Source organism: Aphis gossypii, chromosome X, assembly GCF_020184175.1.
Source record: "Aphis gossypii isolate Hap1 chromosome X, ASM2018417v2, whole genome shotgun sequence".
Classification (NCBI taxonomy): domain Eukaryota; kingdom Metazoa; phylum Arthropoda; class Insecta; order Hemiptera; family Aphididae; genus Aphis; species Aphis gossypii.
In genome coordinates, this window is record NC_065533.1 from 37641101 (window position 1) to 37659222 (window position 18122).

The 18122-nt window shown below is 28.3% G+C and overlaps 1 protein-coding gene and 1 long non-coding RNA gene across 3 annotated transcripts; one reads left to right on the top strand and one right to left on the bottom strand.

Annotated features, from left to right (window-relative positions):
* Window positions 1-238: 238 nt before the first annotated feature.
* On the bottom strand, window positions 239-6849 carry LOC114121123 (uncharacterized). Of its 2 annotated transcripts, none has more exons than XM_027983294.2 (6): window positions 6641-6849; window positions 5010-5110; window positions 4817-4920; window positions 2603-3511; window positions 1595-1829; window positions 239-1083 (listed from the first exon to the last, which is right to left on the bottom strand). In XM_027983294.2, exons 2-6 carry the CDS (start codon window positions 5067-5069, stop codon window positions 997-999), a joined length of 1395 nt encoding a protein of 464 aa, XP_027839095.2. In that variant the 5' UTR covers window positions 5070-5110; window positions 6641-6849; the 3' UTR covers window positions 239-996. The 2 variants fall into 2 exon arrangements, with proteins under 2 accessions (XP_027839095.2, XP_050061558.1); XM_050205601.1 differs by lacking the exon at window positions 6641-6849 and adding an exon at window positions 6113-6232.
* Window positions 6850-10009: 3160 nt separating this feature from the next.
* Window positions 10010-14152, top strand: LOC126552696 (uncharacterized). The gene is made up of 3 exons (XR_007606115.1): window positions 10010-10576; window positions 11863-12139; window positions 12575-14152. It is a non-coding gene; the product is annotated as an uncharacterized LOC126552696 (long non-coding RNA).
* Window positions 14153-18122: the final 3970 nt, after the last annotated feature.

Genomic DNA, 18122 nt, shown 5'->3' on the forward strand with positions numbered 1-18122 from the left:
TTGTATATTATACCTACATTTTCATTTATATAGTAGTTATATTATTAGTATTGCAATTGTTGAATCTGATGTTTTTAACAGAAATAACATTGGAATATAATATATTATAACGAATTGGAGGCATTCTTAAGATAATTTTTGAGGAACCCCCATTAAAAGAATGTGTACCAGTGGCTATGGAATACATTGTTTACTCTGTGATTGTATTAATAAATGTTTTACACGAGTTTTTACTCAATTTTTTTTTTTTTTTTTTTGTCTAAATTTTATTATTATACGTATAATTTTTTTTTCATAGTGTTTAATTTCTAGTATTTTAAGTGGAAGACTTATATTGTATTATGATAATTAAAACAACATTTTTACATAACATTGTTTTACAATATTGTTATTTTCATATGCTGCGCTTGATGCGCTTTTAGTAATATTTATAAGTATTATAAGATCATAATTTGTTGTATTTACATATGTTAGCTACATATATTGTTTGTTTAACATTGATTGTAATGTAAAATTAAACAATTATTCAATTTGTAATAATAATAAGCATATGTAGCATATGTAATGTGCTTGCGTATAATATATATTAATAATAATTATTATAAAATAATCATGATAATAACAATAGTTAATGGACAATGGAACAAAAAGCAAACTTTATGTTTATGTAATAGTATTATTATCGAAATGAACTTAAAATAAACATTTTTGCTTCAACCAATGTATAATTCTTTTATAAAACCATTATGATCATATTATAATCTTAAGTTAACTAATTTAAATAAAAATAAAATTTTGGACAGTAAATTAAATAGAGTATTATAATTATAATCTAAATAAAAAATTAAGTATAATTATATTAAGTTAAAGTATAAAAATTTTAATTAAATTTTTTGCTTGGTTTTTAGTTGAAAATAAAGCTTTTGAGACGCCTAAGCATACAAGAATATTTGTGAAATCACTAAATTAATCAAACAAATTGTACAAATGATGTGGCTAAGGATCGCAAAACGTATTTATTCGACGAGGTGTCTTGATCACCTGTTGTTGACTTTGAATTTTCAATTTTAATGCTTCTCTTTTCTGAAAAACCACGTCAACGTATTAGTAATACATTATATTAATTTTATCATGATGGCTGCATTATTGTTTAAACAAATTAATATTCATTATATACATGGGAGGTTAGAACAGTTGTCGTTTTAACACATGAGTATAATAATTATCCAGGAAAAAAAACATTTTTCAATACCAATCAAATAATATCAATTAGTATAATTTAGCAAAATATTTAGTAGTTAGTTAACTAATAGTGTGATAAATGACAAAAGTCCTTTTTTATAAATATTAACTTATGAGAGTTGACACCATTGCGCAACAAATAAATTTATAAATAGGCTATATAAAGCTTTTTGACAATCAATTTAAATTAAACAATAAAATATAATTAATACAACATTACAATTAATGGTATGTTAGTCACCATTTGTCAACATTTTCTACGTGTTTGGATATCAAAAAACAATACATGTCGTTGGCTACATTAATAATTTTATATATGAAAAGTAATTTATCAAATATATAACGAATTTACATTAGTCAGTTGGTTGTATTGGTTTTTGAGTAGTTCCAAATGTTTCACTCTCTGTCCGAAACCTTGTTGCTCAAATTGACTTGCTAATTTGCTAGGCGAACGTTTCATTGCGTTTAGATTGTCGTCTAAATGAGCTCTTTTCCTCTTTAAGTCTTCGTAACGATTTTTGTATGTTTCCAGTTGACTTTTCACACTGTCTGTTTGCTCGAGAAGCCTTTGTTTTTTCTCTTTTTTCCTGAAACAAAATTACTAACATTAAGTACCTACCTATTACCTAGTATTATACTATGAATCCTTTGTTAATATACAATACATACATAGTTGTAAAAAAAAATTAACACATTTTTTATTATAAGATGAAAGTTAATCGAAACAAATTCATATGAATATCACGGCATACCTCTCGTATGTTATAGACTACCCGCATACTAAAATTTAATAATAGAAACAAACTAATTAACGTCCATTTGGTTTATTTGTTTTAAAATGTACCTTATGCCTGTATTATATTATTTTCAATTATATAAATTAACATAAATAATATCAATAAGTATTGGTATTATATAAAAAAAAAAAAAAATAGGGTCTTCAATCCGTACTTGGGTCTCTCGTATATTAAGAATAGTGCGAGGAGGGCAAGTACCCGGTCTGCTATATACAGCAAGTGTCAAATGGGTCAATTGCAATGAACGTGTTGTTAAATTTGAATTCAACGATACGGTATCGTATATACGAAAAAAAGATTCTGAGCGGAGACGGTCTATAAGGTGTTACGCGACGACATATTTATTTTTTACAGGCATTTGCGGTTTTATTTACATCAGCTCGCAGAATTAAGCAAAATATTGTAGCCAAAATCACGTCCAGGTACTACGAAATCAAGGTACTCGGAATTTTAATAAATCGATTATGACGTATAGACATCGCGGGACCTGCACACCACACGTCATAAGGTACGCCACGCAAAAGCAATAATAATTACGATCGGATATAATATTATATGCCTACTTGGAAATCTTGGCCTTCAGCTGTCCGATCTTCTGCAGTTCCTCGCCGATTTGCCGTTCGTCGACGGCCAACATGCGGCCGAACTCCAAGTTCCTGATCTGCTGCGCCGTGATCTGTTCGGCGACCGCGCAAAAGTCGTCCAGCACCACCGACCGGCACTTGTTGACCGACTGGTCCGCGTCCAGCGCCGTGCACGCGGCCACCGCGTCCCGCAGGTCGGTCTGCAGCGTTTCCGTCTGTTCTTCGAGCGCGCGCGCCGCCGTCTCCAGCGACCTGTTGTACTCGGACACGGACCTGACGGCGCGCCAGAGCGTTTGCAGTTCGTCGGTTCGCGACCGACGAGCGTCGCCTCCGCGAGCCACCGCGTCCCTCCGAAGCCGTCGAAAGATCGTCAAGGCGACGGAGGCGTCGTCGTCGTCGTCGTCGCCGTCGATGTCTTCGGGCCAGTAGCCGGTGTGGCCGGGCAGCGAAACGGCGCTGGTGACCGTGTCCCCGCCGCACAGCGACTGATGAAACCGATCGTCGGCGACGTTGCGGCCGGTCGTCGGCTCCTGCAGCGACCCGAATCCTTCAGCCGCGGCGCTACCGGACGACGTCCTGAAGAACCGCCTCCTGCGCTCCTCGTACTCGCCGTGGGCCCGTTCCACGTCCGCCCGGAGCGCGTTCACGGTGTCGTCGACGCCGGCCTGCATCCGCTCCAGGCCGTCCAACAACTCCTCCTTGGCTCCGTCCAGCTGTTCCAGCTCGCGCGTGTAACGCGTCAAGCCGTCCACGTATTCCCATCTGTGCGACCGTTCCCGGGCGATGGCCTTCTGCAGCGTCCGCACGCCCGAGTGCAACACCCGTCCGGTGCACACGGTGTCGGTGCACATGAGTTTCAGCTGTTCGCCGTTGACGGGATCGAGAAAACTGAAAAACACGTGAGCCGATTCAATATATAATGACGTGTACCTATTTTGTTTTTATCTGCAGCCTTCATCACCTTTTGGGGCAATAAAATTTTTTTTTAATTTTCATTTTTGGGGTTTTTTTTCTATAGCACCAAATTTTTTTTATATATAATTACTACTTTGGCGGATAAAAATTTCCATTATTTTCAAAAAAATCTGGGAAAAACAGAAATTTTTATTCAGAATCAGTATAATATATGATAAAATTGATTTTGTTTATTTTTTAATAAACATTTGACAATTTTACTATAGCTGTTTAAATTAGTGTTTCCTATACATATATCATACAATAATTTTTACTGAGTCAAAAGGCTATAAAATAAATAATATAAGGTCCTTATAAGTCATTCGTACTGTATTTTTATAGATAATTTTAAGTTCACATTTGGACAAAATTAAATTCATTATTTATCAATAAAAAATAACATTTTTAAATGTTTTTTAAAAAAAATTAATTCATCCTACCGTATTACTAATAGTAAAATAAATTAGTTTAATAAATAATGTTAATATAAATATATTATAAATAATAAATAATTATATTCTTAATAGTTACTGTAGTCGGACTAGTATAATACTGACCGTCTTCGCTTAGAATCGTTATTCATCATATAAAATAATTTATCATTATTCAAATTTAATATTAATATATAGTACTCGTATATATATTATAGTATATAGTACTTAACTAAATAACTTACTAAAGAACAAGATATACTCGACATCTGTTATACAGCAGAGTGATTACTTAATTTTTTCCTTTTTACTTTATAATTATAATTTTTTTATAGATAAAATGTTTACAATTTAGCCATTTAGGGAAGGTAAATATTGCTTTATAATAAAATTATAATAATAATATAATAATTGTACTAATATTATAGTTTAGTTAACAGTTAACTGTAAAGTATTCCACTATTCCATACTTAAAAAGATAAATTATATGTTTACTTATAAAAAAAATTCGTGTAAGTATTGTTAATTGTAAAATAAATTTCAAAATAAAGCTCCTAATTAAAATTTATTTTTAACTAATCGCGACAAGTTTAAATATAAACGAATACGAACAATATGACAATATCTACATCGTATATAATAATTATATTTATTTAGATAATTGAGTAATTACTAATTTGTATAAATCCTAAACTAGACAAAAAACTGAGGTCGCCAACGAATGTGCAGCGACGTATCTCTGGTAAGATTATTACGATTTTAAAGAAACCAAATATGATATAATATTATATGATCGACCGATGTTTACTTGATTTCGTAATTTTCCTTCCTTGTGATGAGCATATGTTTAAATTGCGTGATTTCTCTTAATAATTCCTTCGACAAACTCAATTTCTTCCTTTTGTTGTTAGTCTAAACAAAAATTCTGGTATAGGTATATAAACCGTTATGGATACAAAAATAAATAAAAATATTATTTTCTTCCGACTCTATCGCCTTACAGTATACATTGAATTGGCATCGATTGACCCGAACACAATGGGACAAAGTTGTTTGGACATCTTGGACGTGTTCACAATTCAAAATTATCGCACGTTTTCGACTGTAAAACATAATTTATGAATAAAATACTTTTTTTTTTAATTTATGACAAAATGTTCAGAATATAATAAAATAATGCAACTATATTATGTAAGTAAGTGCAACATCTAAATGTGTAAGTGTTATTTTACACCATGTATTATGTTCTCATGATGCATTGAAGTCATATGATAATAACTTAACTATTATCTATATATTATACATATAGGAGACCGCCCCGATTTTTGAAAATTTAACTGTGTATAGATAACACTAACATAAACATTGGGTGACAATTTAAGTATTTACAGTGATTAGTTTTTGAATTACAACTATGTAAAAAAATCGATTTGGTCGAAAACTGGTTTTGCGTAAAAATTTTCTGTTTTCCGTCATTTTTTTTTTTTTTCTCAATTTTTTTGCAAACTATTGGAAAATGTTTACTTTTTACCTCTATTATTTTATAATTTGCCATCGGATACCACCCGCGAAGTTTGAAATCAAAGCATTATTTTGACTAGTTATGCTACACACAGACACAAAAAAAAAAACAAGCAAACAAAAACACACACACATCATTGTAAAATCAATACATTCATTATTCATTATTTCCGTTCAAAATCTAAAATTAATCATAAATAATAATCAGTTATAGTAGTTGCGCAGCAAATGATAACAATAAAGTTCTTGTGTTAGTCGTTAGTGTGTTACTTTAGAGGAAAATACAGTAAAAACATTTTAATGTTTTGATTCTAACTGTAATAGTAGTAACTACAGTGTAGAATCTACACTGTATTTACTGTTTTTGATTGCAATTTGCAGGTATTGTTAAGTATTGCGTTTTAGTCTAGGAAATGAACGATTTTTGTAAATAGGTATACTGTAGTTACATTTTAAGATTGAATTTTAATTACTAGATGTCATTTTTTCTGTATTCAACTTTAAAAAAATTATGCAAAAAATAATCTTATCAAAATGATAACATCAAAATCTCATTTTTGATATTTTCATAGTTGGTACTTACTGTTTGCCCCAGTAGCTGGGCAAGAATAGGTCTCAAACACGATTTATCAATATGTCATATGTGTATTGAGACTTACAATTTATATTACAGTGGTTGACAGCACCAATAATATTGTTATAAACTTATAACACTAGCAAAAACAGTAAAAACTTATAATGGTAATATGTTACGAAATACTAATTTACATACGATGTCTATCATCTTACAAACGTACAACAAATTGTGTGTTGTCGTTAACTTTAATATTAAAGCGAATTGAAATATTATATAATTTAGAGATTTTTTCACATTGTTTAGACACCTCATGATGAGCTTTTATTGATGTTTTAATTAGTTTTTAGTTTTTTACAATGTTCTACATTGTTAAATATACATATATATTTATTTAAAGATTAAAATATCGATTAAAGCTAAAACAATACAAAATTGGTTGTACGTTTGTAAGACAACGGAGACAAAACACGTGTAATTTTGGCGTTCTCTTAGATTAAATAATTGATCAATCGTATTATGTTCGTAGGTACTCACTTCGTTGCAGCTAGATCGGCGCAACGGCTGGATCAATCTCCGTCGGCGTGTGCTGCACTTTCGATCGATCGATTTTAAAATGTGGAAAAAACACCGTCAAACATCTACGCGCACGTGTAAGTACAATTTCAAAAGCCAACGAATCAGCACTAAGTATCAGTGTAATATTTGCAGTATAATAGGCGATTACACTGTTGTAGGTTAAGCGATCGAAATGCCGAAGAAAAAATAACGCCGGTCGACTAGTAAAGCCCAATCAGTAATAATCTTTTATTGGCTTATCGCCCCGTATATAATATAAATTGTATTATTATCGTTATTGCGCGAGATAGGTAAAGGTACTAAATATAATGTAATATATTATATCGTTATTATTACGACCGACAATCGGTCGCATTCGCAGATAAAATAATTTGCTGATCGATAATGCGCCACTGACGGCGACGGATTGTTAATAATAAAGTCGCGGATTTCTATGCGAAGTATATTATTTTTTGGATGCTCTACGACAGTGCATTCCGATACGAATACGTTTCGTGTAAATGTGTTATTTTGTTGGTTTTATGGTTATTATTATTATTAAATACATGATTGCAAGTAATGCCTATATGAGAATATTATGATATATATAATAATTAATAAACAAATTTTAATGATTCACACGTAGTGTGTATAGGTGTAGTAAACGAGTATAGGTACGTTATGTATTATAAACATTAAACAGCGGTGTTAATATAACTATTAATAAGTATCATTGATAAAACTCGAATAACGATACTTATTTTGCAAATGTTTTTTCAATAAAAGTGCAAGGTGTATTATTTTCTGTATGCATATTCTAGTTTTTATTATTACGATAAATTTATGTGAAAATTATTAAAACTGTAAAAGTAATAGGTATATCCATTCTATTCAATTGTGGATCGTAATTTTTCCAATGCATTGCTTGAATTTATTTTTTACGAAATAACAAACTGATGTTGTTCACATTAGTAGTTAATGGAAATTAAACATTTTTGCAGCACAATACAAATAAAATACAATTATTTTGAAACTTGAAAAATTTTTAAGGGCACTATGTAGACTTCCAATAATATTTAAAATGCAATATGAAATAAAAACTATTGTCGTTTATTCGTTTAAAATCCAACAACACTTTACACTGTGTAAATGTGTAATAATAATAATATGTTTTACTCATCTGTGTTTATTGTTTGTAAACACATTAGGTATAATATACGTACGAGTGTAGTGTAACGTTTTATGTTATAATGTAAACATAAACCATTGTGTCTGAAACTGAACGTCATATAATATATAGTATAGTATTATATTTTATTTATTATTAAGTATTGTAAACAGCGATGGCGTCTGCCGCGATGGAAATGATGGAATCTATGCCGAGACCGACCTAGAACGACTGGCGTTATATTATTGTTGGCCCACCCAGACACGATGCCCGTGGTAATAAAAAAGGTACATAATATAATACTAACAACGAACATTACTTGTAAAAAAAAAAGTTAGGTAGAATGACTATAGCTGGTAACAGTGACCGGGTGTTAGCATATGTTTCGCTTCACTCGCCCCCGTACGCGGGATAGTCGTCTTACATAATATTATTTTGAAAGACGAAAGCTGCAATATACGACCTGTCTGCAATAATGGAGCTCAGTTGTTTTAGGCATGCCATCGATACGTATATAGTGTATACAAATATTCAAATATTGTCCATCGCGTGTAACAATGTTTTCAATGAGCTGCTAATTGAAGTTAAAAATATCGAAACTTGAGTTAAGTATAATTTATTATATTGTATAATAAAGCGATCATTATAAGCAATATAATTAATTACGTCTGTAACATTATTCAGAATTCTCTATGAAAGATCATTGTATAACCAAAAAAAAATATAAAATAATAACATTCACAATTTTTGTTTTTTTTTTGTGCGGCATGTCTTGTGCCCCAATAGGTTATACTTGTAAAACATACACTGACAAACTCACATACACTGCAGTAATTGTGGTTGCATATTATGCGGGGATTTCATCGATTCCATCAATTTGAAATCAAAAATTTAGATAACTCAAGCTACTATTGTTTGTACCAAAAAATTTTAAAACTAAACGGACTAGCTAAGTATAATAATATACATAAAATTTCCAAACAAATAAAACAGAAGGTAATTTTATCAATCGTTTTTAAATTTGCATTATTAAAGCTATTTTATAATAAAATATTAAACTGGCGCTGGGTGATCTATTTTTAATGTAAAACACCTATAATTTTAAAAAACGTTAACGTTTTTGAAAATATTTCTTAAAGGTTATTTAAAGTTGTTACAAAAACAAAATTTTTGAAAAAAATTATACTTTTTACTATTTCTTTCTCTATTTTTTTATTTTTCTATTTTCTCTATATTTACTATTTTACTCTTTCGAATGAAAACTTGCATACTTAATTTCATATTACTAAGCACAACATTATTTGAAGTATTTCGATTTATACAAATCAAATTTCAGACAAGTGACTTATTAATTATTATAAAAATTTTAAGTTAATTTGAGCGCAGTAGTGAACGACTATTCTACTGATATTTATGCACTACTCCAGAAAAAATTCATAAGCTACTAACCTAATTTTTTTTAAGTATCATGATGGTAATAGTTAATCTCGTATGGTATTGCCTATGATAAATTATTAAATGTCCGTGGACTTATTTTCCTAAACGCCGTTAAATGTAAACTGCACATATTTTTAAGGTAAAATATATTTTATTATTTGTATTACAAAACTTGTATGTTAAGTTTCAAAAATAAAATACGAACAAGAAATTAAATTTTTACTATTTTTGATCTCTTTAGAGAATGAATTTAAAAAAAATTCTTTCTTAGTGAGTCTTATCATACAACTAAACTACTGACCAAATTTCATACTAATATGTAGTTTCGACTAGGTGATGTAAAATCAATGTTATTGTATGATGTATTGATGTACATGTTATTTTATATTTATTTAATAGACTCCAAAAAATATTCTGATTTGAAATAAGTAATTAAAAATGCATGTTGATTAATGATTTATAAGTTTTTTTAAAAATGTATATAAATTGCCTATATTAACCCCTTGTGAGATTTCATCCTTAATATTTTAATACATTTTTATTATCCATTCTAAACTATATAGTCTTAATTTATTATAAAATAAATTTCTTATTATGATTTACTGAATATTTATTAAAAGTAACATAATAAAATTGCTCATTAACATTGAATAAATAACGAAATGGTTTTTTTTTTTTACAAATATATTTTTCAACAAGTTGTTTGATTTAAATGTTTTTTGAACTGCAGATATGAAATATACTAGAATTTAGCATAATAAATGAGACACAATGAAAAAATTAATAAATTAAAATATTAATTATAATGATTAGATGGATACTAAATTAGAATCAGTAATTTATACAGTTAAACGTATTTATATAGCTATACCCATTCCTGATCAATTGATTAATTATTTCACTATTACTCTTTCGTTCAACTACACTGTAGCACATTTATATAACCTATGTCCTATATTAAGTCCACTGTACTCTATATACGTATGATGTAGGTACTATACTCGTATTTAAGTATTTTATACATCAGCCGGTCTTTATGACGCGTTAGGTTAGACGCTTATTTATAATTTTATTTTTTGCAATGTAGGCGTTGTGTGTTCCTAAATTTAAACGCGATGGACTTTGCTAGGCAATAACAATAATTATGTTTTTATCTTGGATTCGTAATTGATAAATCATTAATCACGAATTTGGTTAATTTTAAAATTATTTTCTTCTCGTTTATTTAGTGGTAGTGCCCGCAGTTGTACTTATTTACTTCATGACTTGTATAATTTATTCTATAAACACAATTTGCACAGCCAGCACAGGTATGCACTAACTTATAATGTATATAATATATTTATATTATTATTATTATTATTTATTACGACCTAATGTGATTATAGAAGTTTATAATTTACTGTGAGATGTGAATAAATTTTATCTGTTACTGTTCTTCTTAAAATAATTTAGTAACCATAAAGCTTTCGTTAACTAATAAGTACTATTTTAAATATTAGAGATACTATAGAATCTCGTGAAGTTTATTTGACCATGTTGATATTTCGTTGATGGTGGTGACAAAACGGTTCGGAAAATTATAGTTATAGGTAGTTAAGTTATAGTTAATAGTTATACTGAACAAAAAATAGTCTTAGTCTGCAATTGTATATTTTTTTAATAAGCATGGTGGGAGTGACATACAAATAAATATATTATAGTAGTATTTATAATACAGTATATACAAATATATTATAGTATAGTAATATCTTAATATTTAACTTAGGTACTTACTTATTCAAATATATTATATAAATATACACATAACTAGTAACTACATCACTTTTCTATGGTATAATTTGAACTTTTTATAAGTAATAATACACCAAAGGTAATAAATAATATTATTTCGTAAAATAAAACGTGTGATGAAAAATAACTTATATATATGATATAGGATATGTTGACGATACGCCCCAAACGTACACAATTTAACTTGTAGGTAGGTACTAAAGGTACTTATTACTTATCTAGTATTGTACAAGTTTTAGTACAATATAACATTTATTATTATACGCAGGATAATTCCCCGCTGACAGTTCAACTAATTATTTAGATCCATGTGCTGGTTTTATGTGCCGGTTTTATGTATGTTTTTGAATTTTTTATAGTGTCTGTCTGCTGTCATCACTTTTTGAAACAGTAAAAATACATACCAATTAATAGTCAACCATTAAAAATTATAATAGGATCTAGTTAGAACTTTGACAGGTTAAAAATAAAGTTAAAGACAAAAAGTTTTTTTTCAAATAATCGGATAAAAAATAGAAATATTTTGGGTTTCACCATCAGCATCACCATTAGACAAGAGTAATATTGTTTTTTTTCTTGAAGTTGTTGTACATAAAGGAATAGCAATAGAAACTTTTATAAAATATATTTAATATATATATATATTGTATATTGTTTGCTACATAGAATGATTTTCAAAATATTTTGACTATTTTTAAACTATTAATATTATAGAACCTATATTTCATGGTACGTCAGTATGACTTATAAGTTATAATGTTACAATAATATATTATGATATACTTATTTATGAAATTTGCAGTGTTTTTATCAACAATTATTCAACATATCATATTATTACTAATATTTATGTAAAAAAAATTATGAAATATGATTGGAAATACAAGAAGCTGACACACCATTTCCGTTCAGAATCATTGGTTATATATACTCATAAACAATGATTTATCATTGAATTTATAATTTACATAGGTATCCATTACAGTGACGATAATCTAGTATTACTTATAATTAAGTATACGGGAAGTCTACTATGTTTAGCAGGGTGACTTCCGCGGATTTTTACTGTAAATTGTTTGGTAAATATAATAATGATTTTATTTTTTTAGTTTTAAAAATAACAATTTATTTTACTATAAATATAAATTCAATTAATTATTCATTTTTATGATCTAAAGATAATATGATAAATTATACTGTTTTAAATTTATTTTAATACTTCAAAACATAATTTAATTTGATTTAAATTTTAAAAACATGTAACAACAAGTGTGACCACTGACCAATGTGTTTAACAACGTAAAATTTATATGTGTCGGGTAGTATTTACTTAGAATAATTACTAGAAATTCTAAATTTTTAATAAATCTTGAAAGTCTATATGTGTATTTAGCAAATAGCAAAGGTGGATACATATTTTAAAATTCTGAGTTCTGTAACTATATTTTACTTTATTGTATATGTATATAAAATAATTTCTAAACACCACTAAGCTCTTTTGGATATTTGTCTAGATGAGGAAGGGACTCGAGGTACCTTTCAAAATGTCAGTCCTGAGCTTAAATGTTGAAGTTACACCACTGCTTAGCAACTTTGGTAATCCAAATAGACTTTAAGGCAAAAGTCACTTGTAAAATGAAAGCAGTATGCCTTTAGAGCACCTAATAACGAATGCAGTCATGTATGTATTGTATATTTTGTTATAATACTTGTAGGTAATAATTATTGTTATATTCCCCTTGAATACAAATTCACAAAACCCAGATAAAATGTATAAATTTAACTATTATTATTATCTTAAATTTTTACTGCTAGTAATAATCGATTAGAACGATTTGTTAAATCATTAAAATTATTCATAAATTGGATTCTATTTGACTATGTTTTTGTATTCGATAGTTCTAATTTATGATCCAACCCGTCTCATCAGAAATGAAAGTTAATCAATAAAAAGTTAAATACATTTTTATTTTATTTTTCTACTGTTATAAAATTATTAGAATATACGTATATATTTATATCAAAAACTAAATTACCATTGTTATGTCTTAATAATGACATGTTTGTCCACTATTGTACAATAGATAATATTTAGTATAAAAGGATCAAAAATATTTTAAAAATTGAAATAGGCTGTGGTGAGCCTATGAGATCGAACATATTAGTGCTAACATATTTAAATGTTCGTAGGTATATCTAAAAAAATAAATTGAGCTAATTTCAAATTCGACTTAATCTCTTCCTATTACAGTCCTGTGGTTGGACCGAATGCCCCAGTGGTGAGTAGTGAGTAGTAATAGTACGTACTACATAAACACTCTATGTTGTGTTTCAATTTTTCAGTTTCAACCATCATGACACGATAATATTATTATTTATTGTTTGCATAATATTATATTATGCACTTATGCATATTATTATTGGCGTCGTATTAAAAGGAACCGTTTTCTAATTGTTTTAAATAAGGTTCGTATTCATACGGTCAAAAACTATGATAATAATATTCAGACACGCGCTCGTTTTAAGTGTCCGCAAGCGAGATGAATGCGGGCTTGTGCTCAGCAGCTGCAATGTTTATTATATTAATATTTTATTTGTACCGTTTTGCTGGCGTTGTTCGAGTCTAGTGAGTCTACTATAAAGACGATAATAATAATAAACATTATTATTATTATAGTTTTGACGCATGAACCATGTACATTATAATAAGTGACACGCACTCGCATAACAAAACAAAATATGTGATATAATAGATGTTAGATGTTAGATTTGGTACTCATAATAGATGCCTATTTTATCAAATGTTCATACTTCATATTATATGCAAACAAAAAACAAATAAGCTAGATATTACGAGATAATATTTAACGGCATATAATACCAATTTTTTTTATGTTATTCGCTATTTATAAATTATGTACGGGGCGATTCACCAATAATAATCACTCTTTGTTTTCTTATAATGTTTTTTTTTTTCAAATTCTGGAAACATCTGGAATTTTAAGTGTACTTATAAATATATTATATATTCAAATAAAGAAAACACTTCATAACTTTTTTCGAAATTAAAATATCAACAATATATCTTTCAAAATGCCTTTTAAATAATATGTTTTTATATTTATAAACATTTGAACTAGTAAGTATAGTTTCCGAGTTATTAAAAGGATAATATTAGTCTTTAAAAATTGTAAATAAATGTATAATGTTTAATCTAATATTTATAAGTTATATTTTTCTCTAACTAACAGTAAAATAAATGTTGAATATTTATTACCTATATAATATATTATACTGAAGACATTTTTTAGAATCGTCGTTAAATATAAAAAAAAAACATTTTAACATTATACTGATTGTAATACTTAATTATTTCATGGATAGAAATGGTAATAAGTAATAGGTAATGATCAACAATTTATTAAACTAGTTTATTTTTAGAATTTGATCAAGATTTAGTTTTAATACCTACGAATAAAATAAATAACATTTACTCAACCAAGTCGATTTAAAGTCTAAACACTCTAAACTGTTTTCGTCGCTTTTAATTGTAAATCGTACTAATTATGTATTATGATGTTTCAATGTGTTATTTGTTTTAACTAAAGTGATATCTATAAAAAAATATAAAATAATTTACATACAATGGAAAAGAAAGTAAATTGAAATATTTCGGTTAAACGTGTTTATTTAACACATTTGCAAGGTATTATATTGACCTATACGAGTCTTGGCACTAAAAAAATTTAGATTTTAAAAAATAATTCATAAAATTTAAAAAATGAATATATCATTGTGTGTACTTATGAATTATCAAATAATACCTATAGAAGATGATAATAAAATTTGAATAGTTTAATCATAACGCTGACCAAATCGTATTTATTATTTGGTAACAAAGTTATAAGTTTGCCTTAACTCCAACAGAAAAAAATCTATGATACTGATTTAATAATGAAACTTTTCTAAGTATATAATAGAATAACATACTCGAATTTTGTTGTAGACGTATGGCCATAAACGTAATAATATTTAACTAAAAACAACAAATAACTTTAAAACTGTAGAGGAATTTTTTTCTTTAGTAGTACACTTAGAATTAACGCAATCATTACATAATTATAAAAATAATTATAGATATATAAATTATACCACTTATTTTTTTCCTAACATCATGAAATGGCATTAGAAGTGTACTTGTAAGTTATGGTTTACGACTTATAAGCAATGATAAAAGTATCGAGCCAAAATTATGGGAATTTCCATTATCCAATAACCATATGGAGAATACGAAACGTCACCGCGTACACTGCAGTGACGACGACCCGCGAAAACGTTGAAGGCTGTAAGTAAGATTAAAAAGAGTTGGTTATAAATCTCATCAACATCATATCTATGTATAGGTCACAGAGTAAGAATATATAGTTAATGATGGTAACGTTTGTAAATGATAAAACTGACATCACATATTACCTACTCATATATTTTATTGACTAACTTACTACGGCTAATTTATATTGTATAACAACGTAAAACATATAGGTACCAATAAACAAAAATAATACTGGCAATTCCGGTGTGGTAAGGCAGGGAGATTGTTTTAACCCTTTGCACACGCCGATGGTGAAAGTTGTTTCAGTTTCGTGTACTCGTCTATATTTTTTTGGCACTTTCTTATCGAATATAATATGAACTTGAACTTCAGTCTTCCAGTCCAGGTAAATTAAACGTACATTTGGCATACAATCAAATTAATAAATTATTTCATAATTTGTTGTTGCAGGTTCAGAATCCCAATTACAAGTTTTGGTATTACCAGAATTACATCATATCTGGACAGCGGACATATAGTGTGTAAGTAAAGCGTTAACACACTTATTATATTATCATTAATCAGTAATCACATATACTTCAATAGTACCGACTAGCGATGTTCAAGGATTTTGATACTTCGATACGATAGGTATCGACATCGTTTTAAATAAACAATATCAATATAATTGTTGTGTGATTGGTTACTCACGATATCAAATTTATTGATAAGCGTCAACAAATTATCAAAAAAACTTGTTTATAATAATTATTTTTTTTTTTAACCAATATAATTTATAAAAAACATGAGATATTTATCCAATATTAAAATTAATAAATAAATATTTAATACTAGAAACGTATTATATTAAGTTGTTGGTGCTCTTTATTTTATTTTTTTGAGCCGTTTAGATTGAGTGGATAAAAACAATTATCGTGAAAATAAAACTAATACTGAACCGACAAGCTTGAATATTTTTTAAACAAAACGAATTCTCTCAAACTAGATCAGGATTGCCACTTTAGACGAGTTTAACAATTCGGTTAGGTACCCAATGGGCAATGAGTTTTATTAATTTCTAATCGATATAATATGCCGTTTTACTAGTATGTTATATAATATGTTTGTATGAATTAAATATTTAATTTGAATTGAATTTTATAGTATATCGTAATATGCCTATGGCCATGGTTTTAATGGTATTACATATTATAATAATTTGGTTAAACGTTTTTTTTTTTTTACAAATCGTTCGTAACGATTATTGACACGCGTAAATACATATTATTATTACCTACTACTTTAATTTCTTACAAACGTAAAATTATAACATCAGACGTCATAGTGTTGGTCAATTCAGTATTCACAATGTTTAATATTTATTAACTATTGGCATTGTCAATAATATTGCAGTCGGCCTTTGAATAATTTCGCGGAATAGGAAAACCCCAGCTCCGGTGTTCAATATAATAAATAATAATATTTACTTTCACTTCTGAATTCCGGCAGTCCGGCATGATGTCTGTGTAATGTCATAATGACTCAGATTCCAAGCCTGGTGTTGTAGCCACTACTTATGTTAAATAATATTATTTTTAAACTCGTGATTAATAAGTAATGACCATTACTAGGTATATTTTGATTTTGTATTTAGCGGTACTATTTTTTTTTTATAGTTTGTCACGCGTATATTGTCGTACTATGCTATAGTGTGTTTCACAATAGCACGAAATATTTCAGTCGGATGATGACCTTAGATTGAAATTAGAATTTTCGCGGAAGATTGAGCATACTAATGAGTAGGTACGCATTCTGTCATTCTGAGCTAATTTATAAACTTTTACTGAATACAATTAAAATTGTTTTAAAAAGAAACACTTATTCAACTTATAGTTATTATTACTTACCACGTTTTTGAGATTGAAAAAAAGTTAAATCAAAGTCACTTGTAAGGAATAGGACTGTTTGAATTCAATATAACAATATATAATATGTGTTAAAATTAAAAACATTTTTACATGATGCATACACCAAGTACCCATTTCAATCAAAATTCATCGGTCCGAAATTATAGTTTGCATTACTATTTAATTGAAATATAATATAGGTAACATTTTTTATCAAACAATAGAGTACGCAACGACACATTGGACACACAAAATTACACCCTTATATCACTCTATCACAATCATATTTAATGTAAAGAACTTTAACCCATATTAAGTGAAACATGTCTAAATGTTTTTGCATAATATGTACACTATTCGTGAAACTCATCTTCCCGATCGAATGTTCCACTTTCCAACACGCTCAAAAAGTATCAAGTATCATCATGAGTTTTATCTAAAGAAGCATTTGATCCAGAATAGAAATCAAAAATCATAAAATTCCTCAAGACAAAACCTAGTTAAGCACTAAATTGTTTATTATAATATTGGCTATGGGTTGCAAAGCCTCGGATTACCTCCATGTATACCGAATGTGAAAACTTTGAGTGTGCCAGGTGTGTCTGGGGATCGCTTACGAATACATTAATATAGACTATTATCTTATAATTTATTTTTATAATTGTACATTTAACTCTTAAAACTCAAAACCACTGATAAAAATCACCTATTTAAAGTCTTAAAATATGATTTTTTTTTTAAATCATGAATACAAAAGCAAAATTTAATTTCAACGCCGAATTCGACTTTTATTTTCCGCCGTACAATGTTTAAATATATTATTGTAATTTCGACGGTTTGTTA